Below are 12,028 nucleotides of genomic sequence, written 5' to 3' on the forward strand. Positions count from 1 at the left end.
GCTTGTTTTGTGCCAAGAAAAGACTTAGTTTACGAAAAAATTGCATCTGGATGGTCCGAATACCTTTTTCGAAATTCAAATCTCCTGCCACCCAACAGGGGGAGTGGTGATGTTACATATGCCATCACCGCCCTTTGCTGCTGTCGGTGCGTAAAACGGCACCAAACAGACGGCGGCACTGAGCCAAGACAGAGCGGCAGATTTGATCAAGTGGCGTAGACTGTTCGGGCATCCCGCGACATCACATGGAAGTTGAATTCTCTGCTACTCGAAGTTTGTGCGAGTTTCGCGAGCCAGCAAAACCAGTGCAGCACTACGCGATCAGGAAAGTACTGAAACGCGAAAGCTTGGGCGGCTCAGAGTCGAGCAACAACGAAACCTTTCGACCGCTCGCGTTGTTGTCACGGTAATTTTAACGAGTTCTTTTTTCTAAACATGAAATGGAACTGGACAAGTAGCATTTTATTTCATCATAAAATACAATATGAGGATGTTTTTTGCAACGAGTAGTTCAGTACCAGTGACAGAACGTAACTGAGGAGTGCTTTCGTCATCGGGCAAGTGCTTGAATGTCCCGGGGGAGTCTCTAGTCATGTCCTGCATTTACCTCGATATCTCGATTATTAAGGCTCTGTTCGCGATAATACAGTCCAATCTCGTTAATTCGAACATACTTAATTCGAACTTCCGGTTTATTCGAACTGACGCCATGGTACCGTCAAAGTTATGTTTATTCCAATGGGTGAAAACATGCGGTAATCTGAACGTGCAAACATTTGCAACAGTTCATTCGAACATGCCGTGCTCCGACAATGCTGTCACAGTAGCGCGCCAAATCACGTGGCGGCGCCTCCGACCAGTATTGTTCTGACTTGGCCATAGAGGAAAGACTTAGGAGAAACCCCTCGACACCGTGCGCGGGGGAAAAAAAGAAAAAAAAAATTTGGCGTAATTTTCATTTTCTCTCAAATGGCAAGGTCGCCGCTTCTGCGTTGCGCCGTAATGCTATAGCCACATTAGCGGCTAGGCGCGCCGTGGGAGGGATCGGTCCGGGGTCGATTTTTCAGTCGCTCGCTGTGGCGGCAGGCGAGCTACGAGCGCAGGAGACCAATAAGAGTAGCCCCTACAATGACGTACGCGCAGGAAACTGGCATCAAGCGGAACTGCCAGACCACGCTATTTGTACTCGCGTCTGATTCAGCCGGACGACTTGTTACTCACTATTGTCTGATCTCGTTCAGGATTTTAAAAAATTTTTTTTACAATGACACGTCTCAACCGAGACGCCCCTATGGAAATTAAGGCTGTTGGAGACAGTGTGCTATATCCTATCCTATATCCTATCTCTCAGTGTGTGCTTGCGCGCCATGATATTTCCCGACTAGCACAGTTTGTGCATTTGTGCATCGTGCTATGTTGCACGAATACTTCAAAAGCAAGTCCTTCTTCTAATTCAAACTTTCTTTTTTTTGAACAAGTTTTCAGGCCCCTTTGAGTTAGAATTATCGAGATTCGACTGTATTGACACCTTAGAGATTCTCTAGCATTAATCTATCACTTTAGCTTGACTTAGTATTTGCCTTTAGTGTTCCTTTAAATTGGTGCATAGAAACATCATGAGGATGACAGAGGAGAAACATAAACAGACAGCCCAGTGCTGGCTGGAGGCTGTCTGTCTAAGATTCTTAGCTGTTGTATTTGAAACACTGCACAGTGGCCTAAAGGGACACTAAAGAAAAAATATGAATTCAAGATAGATTGAAAGATTAAGCTTCTGTAATAACAAATTCATCACTCATAGTGAGAAGAGAGCTTTTGAAAGTGAGAAAATGATGAAAATGTTGAGCGACACCACTTTCCTCGGAGGATGGTACTGTACCTCTTATCGTGTGGTGCATGGTGTGAAGTCTGGGCACAAGACGACACCAGTCACCCACTAGCCCGAAAACGGAGCTGAGGCGAGAGGCGGGCTATTCGAGAAACACCACCAACACGAGTTGAGAGAGGAGTGGTTGATTCACAGAGAGCGGCAGAGATGGTGACGTGGAGATACATCATGGCCTCAGATTCGACGTGGGTGATTCGATTGAAGAGTAGCGGCAGGACGTTCAGTGGCAGTTTTATATGCAACAAAGTCATATATTGGCACCCAGAAAATGGTGATAGATTTCTAGACAGATAAGCTATCAAATTCATTCAACTGAATATTTTTCTTTAGTGTGCCTTTAATATTCATTTATGAGCCAGTCAGCCAAGCTGCCTCATTGTGAGTTTACAGTGCGAAGGCAAAAGTACACACAAGATAGGACAAGGACAGGTGGTCCTAGTTTGTCTCTTGCTTTTGTAGCTCTGTTCACTTGTCTTTTGACTGTTGTTTTTGATACTAATTCGTCTTTGTTTAATCTTCTTTCTGTCATCATTAGTTAATTTCTTTAGTGAACTGTTTCACTCCTTTGTATAAATTTGGTGCAATGGATAACCTCAACTGGAAGTCCAGCATTTGTCCTTGTCCTACCTACATCCTCATTTTGCCTTTAATGATAATGGATCACCAACCAGCCCAAACAGCCGCCCTGCTAAACTCACTCACCTGCAAGCTTTCGAGCGAGTTGTCACAGTCAGAGGTGTCAATCTCATTGAGGTTGACGCCCGAGCGCTCCATCTCAGCGTACATGCCAAAGGGCAGCTTGCCCAGGCACTCGAGTTTGAGGATGTGCATCTTGGAACGCAGGTGCTTTGCCAGATGACCGTGAATGCGGAATGCAATCTGGCAGTCCGCACACTTGAACGGCCGCGGGTTGTCGGCTGATGGGGCACCGAATGCCAGGTTCATGTTGAGCCGATTGTAGTGGCCCACCGACCGCCGGTGCTTCTGCAGGTGCCCTCGAGTCCGGAATGAGACGGCGCATGCCTCACAGCGGAACGGCCGCTCGAAGTAGTGGATGTTGACGTGCATCCGCAGCTGGCTAGCTTTAGTGAAGCTCTTGTGGCAGATCCCGCAGCGGCCTTCCTCGCTGCCACTCATGGCAGTTCCGATGGACTCGCTGCTCGAGGACGCCATTGGTACCCCATGGGGATGGGGCGAGATGCCGGCAGATACGGGGCCTCCCAGTTCGAGACACGTGCCCAGGAGCCCACCTTCCCGGGCATACGAGCGCACATTCTGGCCCGAGACGTAGCCGCCTGGAAGAATTTCCAGGCGTCGCTGCCTGGCCGTGCTGAGGTCCATGGGACCCTCGTCAGGGTGTCGGCCAAGCGACGACATGGAGTAGCGCCGGGTCGGTTCCGCCTCGGCGATGCCAGCAGCTCTTTCGTGCATCTCCATGGAGAAAGAGCGAGGCCTGTGGCCTGCAGGGGGGCTGCTTAGCCACGGAAGGCCACCCTGTGGCCACGAGCCAGTTTCTGGTACGGTGAGCTCAGAGGAGGTTCCGGGGTTGCCAGGGGACCCAGTTGCACCAACAAATGTGGCTGGCCCGGCCATCAGGCTGGTGCTGGCTGCAATGGAGATTGGAGACGTTCTTGACGTGGGGGGCATCACTGTTCCTCCATCACTGGGCCATGTGGCGGCATCGGGAACATGAGCCGATAGGTGCAGAAGGCTACGCGCGGCTTCCTGCTCTTCGGAGACTTGGCAAGTGGCCACCATGGCTGGGATCGGTGGAGGCGCCAGTGATGAGGTGCTATTATTGGGCGGCCCGGTAAGAGTGATCACTGGGATGTTGCAGGCAATGGTCATCGTAGGAGGGCCACTGCAAAAGATTATCAGATTTAACAAACAAACAAAAAGAGAAGGGAACAAGCGGCGATTGCATCAACTGAGTAAAGAGGAAAATTGACAAAAAACCATTTCTTCGAGAATACTTTAACTTTTGTGTGACATAATGTCCAGAGCAATACCGTGGTTGGAGTGATGGGAAATGCTGTCTGTTGGGCTGTTCAATGAATGCACATTGCGAAGTGATAATACATATATCCCCAAAAGTGAGCAACCAAGACTGCAGCCCCTCAGATGCTACCCAAAAGGCCGGGGGAGCTTTGCATCAAGGGCCAACTCACCTGGGTAGAGGTGGTGGAGGTGCTGCTGATGGTACCGCCACTGCCAACAAGCCAATGGGTGTGCCTTCATCATCCTCCTCCTCATCATCTTCTTCCTCCTCCTCCTCATCGTCTTCTTCCTCTTCCTCCTCCTCCTCTTCCTCCTCTTCGTCGTCCTCCGAAGCAGGCCGTTCGCGTTGCTGCTGCTCCTGTAATGAAGGACATGTGTAAGCCATGGAGTAAGATAGATAGACAGGAGCTCCATCTCCGCCTCAATGCATACACTCAAGACAAATCATGAAATATGGACGCCGGGCATCAAGATCAGTTCTGCGCTCTCTCCCTCCGCTCCACTTCTTACCATTCGCATATGCTTTCTCCTCTCCTTCTGAGCCCGGTCAACTACTCTCCCTGCCTAGTGCCGTCTGCAGAGACGCATGGAAACCATTCTACAGGTTGTGTCCATATGCGCATGTGCTACAGTGGCAGAGAACAATGGCAGTGGCAGCACGGAACTGATGGGTGGCACACGTTGGGCTTGTCGGCTGCTAGAAACTCAAACACTCGGCCGTCTCAATTCGACAGCACTCAAACAGAAAATTGGGTGCACACAAACGAAAAAATGCAAATGAACACGTGCCCTGCTTTTTATGCGCGTTTTCAAAGCATTTGTACCTGTGACTAGAGAAAGCAGACGAAAAATAGAGTTGTACAAGAAGGCACAGCAGAAGTACACATTTTTCATGTCTGAATGTCTGTGCGAAAGTGAAGTTTATGTGCTGCGTACTTTTCGTGTTCGGTACTTTGTTTACTGCGGTTGTAGTATGTTTAATCATGCCTGAAGGAACAAGGTGTGTTGATAATCGTGCTCGAAAAGGAGGAACGATGGAATAGTAATTGATGAAGTGTTTTGTGCCCTGATATAAATCCAGATATCGCAAAGGGCGGGAATAGTTTTGTCTCTTTGCAGCTCCATCTTGATTTGCAGCTGCTGCAACAGTGGCGACGGAAAATTCCTAGACATATGTGACCGCCTAAAGCAAAAGACAAAATATGCGTGCATCATTTCGAGTAGCACCTAGTTTTTGATAAGTACTGCAGCGAACATAAAGGGAATGTCCTACTAGACGAAAAGAAAGTCCTTTGATCGACTTTGAAAGGAAGCAATTTCTATGATTTTCGAGAGAAGCCAGGCACAACTCACTGATGCTGAATGCTAAAAGCAACCACAAGACATCAATGTGGAAAGGCAGAAGGACAACAATCTGTCTAAAACTGCACACACTGTAGGCGTGTTCCCTTGGTCAGGCAGGTGCCGCAATGATAATTCTCAGCTTTGCCTTCAACAAGACAATGATTCCCACGATTCGCAGCCTGTAGTTCAGCGAAGGTCATGGTTTTAATATCCCTTGCAACAACGATTTAGCTGAAGAAAGCGGTTCAAGCAGCTCCACAGCATGAAATGACGACAGCACGAGCTGTCTGAGTGGAAATCAACATTCACTTTTGCTGGAGCAATTTCTGCATACAGAAAGAGTCAAGCTTCTGCCTTCATGGAACCAGCATAAGCTATGGAAAAAACATGGTTACACAGAAAGCGTCGCGAGAAAAGAATCAAGCAATGCATCTGTCTACTTGAATGCCGCTCAGACAAAAACGGTAATAAAAGGCACCCACGCTCTAACAGCGTGTTTTCACTGTTTTCTGACCTAGCTCGAGACCACGTAGAGGGACCATTGTATCTGCCCCTCCCCCATTTTCTAGTTTATTTTTTCTTGCATATTCTTCATATTTTGTTTATTTGCTGTGTTTCTTCAATTCCATTTAACTTCCTTAACAAGGGCTTGGCAATGGGCCTACAAAGTGTAATTCAAGTAAATGAATTAAAATGAAACGAAGACATGTTTCGTCTGGAGAGGCCAACGCCTCTCCTTGAACAAGAATACGTATGTGCACCAATGGTGTCCGGGCATGCGCCAAACAGACGACAATGAGCAAGGAGGTGCGGGAGCATGGTCAAGCATGGCCAAGTGCCGTTTCTATAGCAACAGCCAAGAGACTAGCACTTGGTGCAGCTGCACACCCACTGCATTGGTTGACTGGAGCAGCCCCAATCCCCCTCCACATTCTTCTCTCATGTGTAACACCACCTGGCGAAAGCACTGTGAGCCGGCAACTGGCATTTCATTATCTGTCCCTTCCAGATGAGTGGAGTTGGCGCTCCTGTCTATCTTACTACGCTCCTGCCTATCTTTCTGGTTTAAACAGATATGGCCAATGAATGCTTCAACACAAGCTCAGTGGTCAGCCACAACGTGAACTTGAGAGCTTAATTTTTATAAATACTAGGCTCACAAGAAGGAACACGCAGATGCGTGACATGAAGCACGTAGCTATGAACTGTTAGTTTCAGTAGAAAATGGCCAGATGTATGTGCAAACGTCACTGTACATTATCCGCGCAATAGTGGGCTTGGTGATGTATTGATTACCTTAAAATCTTGAATAAGGGCTGCACCCACGCATGGGCAACCCCAACTAGGCAGCCCAAAATTTGGAAAAGAAGTTCAACCAAGAAGCAATCATGTTCAGTGCACTGATCGCACGTGTGCATCAGCAAATGTTAACATGCAGCATGCTTTCGCACGCTGTTACTAGACAGCGAGAGCTGCACATTGAACTCTGACATCCCAGGCGCTGTCGTGACCACCACAATTGCCACAAACGGCTCCTCTGTGCTCATCTGTGTCAGCGCATAAGTTACCAGCACCATCTTTCCTTTGCACAGTTAGTTTTAACATCCAGCTTAGCCAGCTACTTCGGCTCATCTGTCAGCTGCCAAGAGTCCACAAAGGGGAGGAATTGATGTCACACAATGCTGCATTCAAGCTCAAGGTTGTTGTGTACACCGAGGAGCACGGCAAGCGAACAGTTGGCTGTAACTTCGGCATTGACAACGAGTGGGTACGTCACTAGCTGAAGCAGAAAGAGGAGCTCACCACAATCAACATACTGAGAAAGGTGTTCCATGAGAAAACGTACAAATTCCCGGAAGTTGCAGTTAGAAAAATTAGACGAAATGGCTGAGTCCCGCATAAGGGCCACACCTCATCAGAATCACAATACTGCTTTTACATGTTCCTATACAACATTCTTCTCTGCATTAATTAGGCTAGTCCTTTCTGGCTTTTTCCAGGACACATGCAACAGTGAACCTCAATGTTACCTCATGGTAAGAGTAACATTTTTGGTATTCTGTATGTGTTATCTGCCAATCCAACTTAATATATTTCATTTTATGGTAACCTTAAGAGGCAGAAAAGTTGGTGCTATTCAGTCACCCTCTTTGTTAGAAAGAAGTAATGAACATATATAACAGGTTATCCTTGCTGGCAATGCAGGGAAGCCTCTCTACCGTGATTCGATTCCAGCCAGCTGACAGAAGCCTCACTGCTGCAGCTTGGTCGAATGATATGTTTGTGTAGGTTGGACTGACAACACCTGGTTTGCATTCAGGACCAGCACTCAAATTGAGAAGGCTGCGACAAAGTAGATTTTTCAAAAGGAGAATTACATAACCAGCATCAACACCTGAGGTATGATCAGAAGTTGATGCAACGACTGCTGCTGGAGTCCCGATTATACATTCTCCTTCATACACAGCAAAACTGAAGTAATTCACCTTTCTTTTGGCAACCCAGTTTTGTAGCAGTTTGCCACCGCCACTTAACCAGATACTGAATGATCTGAACCACAAAACGTGATCTCGCTGTGAAATTTGACTAAGAACAAGGCAGCTGCAAGCACAAGATCTTTTTTTTTATGGTTTTAGGGAAAAAAACACAGGTCACTGCACACTGCAAAGGCGAACCACTAGAACGCACCTGTCGGGCGAGCGTGTCCGGATCCACCTGGGTCGAGTCATCCACCGTAGTAGGTACCGGGAGAATGCCCAGCTCGGTGCACTTTTTGTGGTGTGCCTTGGATTTCATGTGCTTGGTCAGATTGCCCTTGGTCTTGAAGGCGAAGCAGCAGTGGTGGCAGGAGAAAGGCCGCAGGTCCGTGTGTGTCCGGATGTGCTTCTTGAGCATCGATGGCTTCTTGCACCGGATTCCGCACTCTTCGCAGACGTACTTGCCACGGCCGCGACCGCGCACGTATGTGTACGCCTCGTTGGATTTGAAGCCCCCTTCGAAGATGCGGACCCGCTTCGGGCTTCCACTGCTTCCGTTCCCATCAGTGGCAGTAGCCATGGTGTCTTCCTTCGACACTGCCACCGGATCCGTCTGCATCGGACTGCCTGGACCTTCGGACGATGTTGCCATCGGCACTGGCGCGGCAGGAGGCACTGGTGGTGGGGGTAGTGTTGGCGGCAACAGTGGTGCCACCTGGTGAATGAGAAAGAAAGAGCATGCACCGTAAAATGGAGCACGTTGCAAATAAGCGGCTTCCAAATCACGCACCCCCGACCGACACCTCCCATGAACAGAAGATGATCTTGAAGGTTATGCTTTCATTTACTGCAGCCATGCACCAGAAGCCATTGCAGGAGGCAGAAACACATCATGAATGCCATACTTTACACTACGTATTATGTCCTTGTCTTTCTTCACTGCATTTTTTCTGTGTCACTGTATTGGCTGCCCAGCTTTCAGGGTTAATTGTATTTCCGTTTTGTTTCTTCACGTAGTGCTTTTAAATCAGTGCGTTCCTGAAAGCAAACAAAATAAACAAGCTAGCCCCTTTCTTTGCTCTGTTGGCAAGAGTAGTGACTGTCATATAGAAGAATGGAGTGAATCTGTGTGGCCAGATTAACGGACCACACAAGACTGCTACACAAGCAGTGCCTGTGTTACTGGTCCTTTCTTATGTACAGCTTTCCTCAAAGAAAAAAAAAAGAACATCTGCCAACATTGTGTCGCTAACCTCCAGAGAAAGGACCTCAACCCTGTAATGTTGGCAAGAGTGAATACTGCTTGTTAAACAGTGACAAAGGAGTAGCGCAATTTCCTGGCATAGCAAGCAACGATTAGGCAGAAAATGAACAATCAGATAGCGACCACACTGAGGAACATTATTGAGACAGAAACATGACAAGCCGCTGCTTCAAACTCATTGGTAAAAATAACAAAACAAAGAGCAAGAGATGCTATAATAGTGATTTGATTCAGAAGCGAAATGTTTGGACAGCTTGGAAGACATTTCCAAGCCAGCTTCTAGTACAAGCACCATACACACTGCTTACAACATTTAGACAAGGGGTAATGAGCTTAGAAAGTGACTACATGTCCTACACAAGTCCTACACACACGTTGCGTCCAAAGTTGCGTTCAAAGCTTCGTGCCATCCAGCCAATTACCATCCACTATATCTGGCAAAACAGAGGTTCACTAAGGTGCAGCAAGTGTCATGCACATTTGCTGTAAACACGGAGGCAACAGAGGCAGCTGAGGCAACGAATGGACACATTAACACATGATCAAACATGGCGGCACCTCTGGAATCACGGTGAAAAGGAACTATTACAAACTACAGCTTCTTATTCATTTAAATTTGCCTAACCCATAAATACCACTGCAAGCTTATTATACAACAAAATCATTAGTTCATCATCATTACCTGAGGCATGGCTGGCATTGGTATTGAAGGCACAACTGGCGGCACCACCTGCATGGCAACAATTGAATTATGCATATTAGCATGAAGTCGGACAAAACAAGCCATGAAGAGCAATATCTCGTAAGTTCAAATTTCACGTGAACAAAGTTCACCTGCAGAAATGCCGCCTTAATGGATCTCACGCATCATACACACCCATACAGAAAGCAGAAACCATTGTCCCTCTTCAGAATCAGCATTGTTAGGGGGTGCATGGGTACATGGCAGGCCTGATCATGACCACAGCTTACTGCTATCTTCGAAAAGAAAGTGTGCGGCCACTGTATTCTACCAGTGCCCACATATGGGGCAGAAACTTGGAGGTTAACAAAAAAGGCTTGAAAGGAAGTTGAGGATTGCATAACCAGCGATGGAAGGAACAATGTTAGGCATAATGTTGAGAGGCAGGGAGGCTGCGGTGTGTATTATAAAGCAAACAAGGTTGGCTGATACTCTAATTCACTGTACAGTCTCCACACAGTCTTCAGTCCAGTACAGTCTGTTGCTCAAGTGCAGTCTCCAGTACAAAGCTGCTCACCTGAGGAGTCTCTGCAGTGGCCACACTGGCATCTGGAACAGACTCCATCATTGGTTCCTCTGGTGCCAGAGCCTCTGACGGCATGGGCTCGTCCATGTCAACACTGGCTTGCGGAGATGCAGCACTCGTTGAAGACTCCATTTCTGTGGCCTGCGCACGATGTGAGCAACTGTAGTGATGATTTAGGTGAAAGGTAGGGATTTTAAGTAAACAACATTTTTATGGGGTTGCACAAGTGAAATTTCAATGCTGCTGCCAGCAGCCATAGCTCTGTCCCAGTTGGCTTTTGCAAATGACATCTTCTTCGTTCACTGCGTTCACTGCTACAATCTGCGACTAACATTACTATACTTACCCATGTAACAAGTGCAATTTTTTAAATATCTTTTCAGGGTGCAGTTCTTGCATGAGTTGTAGGCGCACGATTATCAGATAAAACCACGTATGATGTCACGAATAATGCACAGAATTAATTCAAACACTGGCTAGACACTACACACACATTGAGCCTCTTCTATTATCTGTCCCCGACAGTCCCAGACTGCCTGAGGTGGCGCTTTGAGCCAATTAAATATGCAGCATCTCAGGCAGCTTGGGACTGTCAGAGACGGATAATCAATGAGGATAATTTATCCAAGATTCAGAACGACCGATCTAGCTCCACTTTATTCTTCATCTCTGCTACTCTCTATGTTGCTGTTGTCATAATTTATCCAAGATTCAGAACGACCGATCTAGCTCCACTTTATTCTTCATCTCTGCTACTCTCTATGTTGCTGTTGTCATCACTGTCATTGACAAACTTGCAAGGATGCTCATCCTCAGTGCTGTCCATGCAGTTAGTTATTCCGGCAAACTTAAAACTCTTAACAATGGTATAAACATTATGATAGCAAACCTCATGCATTCAAAATTTAAACATTTTCTCTTTTTTTTTTTCAAATTTTTGACCTCGAAAGTAGAGGGTGCAAGTACTACTACACAAGGAATGGTCTTGCCAGGGTAAATATACAGTGCTTTCACTAGCAAAAACAGATGACACTTTCTTTGCATCTTATGCGACGTAATCAAAGAGAAGGAAGACGAAGGTGAGCTCACATGCTTGCACAGACAAGAGAAATAAATGTAGTTTCTGTCTGGGTTCCACAGTGTCTGGACGTGTCTTTGGCCACCCCCCTGCATCCGAATCCCAATGGACGCAACAGCGTGTCACAATTATACCTCGTTGCTACAGTGATGGTATGCATAGCTGGGAGTCAGGAAGGGAAAGAGCTTCTGCAGTTAACAGCGGCATGCAGAGGTTCCGATTCAGTGACAATTTATGAAATTTTGTCTTTTTCCAAATGGGCTCTTTAAACAATGTGTATGCATGACAGACTCCCACAGCATACAATAAGCCTTGCGCTGCTATTGTTTCTAGTCCAGGCAGAGCACTGTAGTACACGTGACATGTTCATTGTTTTCTGCCTGCTGTCTTTTTTTTACGTGACTCTCTTTCCTTTGTTCCCACATTTCTGTTTAGCATACTGCCCACTGTTCCTGCCAGCAGAAGGCTAGCCTACCCTTTCATGTGTTTTCAAATAAAACAGTAGTGACAAGGTACACTGCATTTACGTCTGCAGCAGCTTTACCTAAGAGCTTCGAAGATACCATCCGCCTGCACTTAACAAGCCATTCGCCATTGCGATAAGAAAAAAACATTGAAAACGGAAAAAAAGTGTTACACTATATTGGATGATCTATGATGTGGCTATCTCTGAGGCAAATAATGCTTGCAAACTGTCCGACATACTGCATT

At 46.8% G+C, this 12,028-nt stretch overlaps 1 protein-coding gene across 3 annotated transcripts in view; it reads right to left on the reverse strand.

Moving 5' to 3' along the window:
- Positions 1-12,028, reverse strand: part of LOC135913279 (sal-like protein 3) — a 142,397-nt gene that overhangs the window by 11,243 nt on the left and 119,126 nt on the right. For all 3 annotated transcript variants that reach the window (XM_065445867.2, XM_065445866.1, XM_065445868.1), the window contains exons 4-8: positions 10,231-10,380; positions 9,654-9,701; positions 7,919-8,422; positions 4,057-4,244; positions 2,591-3,749 (exon numbers count right to left, since the gene is read on the reverse strand). In XM_065445867.2, the coding sequence (XP_065301939.1) occupies positions 2,591-3,749; positions 4,057-4,244; positions 7,919-8,422; positions 9,654-9,701; positions 10,231-10,380 (2,049 nt within the window). The remainder of the gene's footprint in view (positions 1-2,590; positions 3,750-4,056; positions 4,245-7,918; positions 8,423-9,653; positions 9,702-10,230; positions 10,381-12,028) is intronic.

Source organism: Dermacentor albipictus, chromosome 5 (assembly GCF_038994185.2).
Source record: "Dermacentor albipictus isolate Rhodes 1998 colony chromosome 5, USDA_Dalb.pri_finalv2, whole genome shotgun sequence".
NCBI lineage: Eukaryota > Metazoa > Arthropoda > Arachnida > Ixodida > Ixodidae > Dermacentor > Dermacentor albipictus.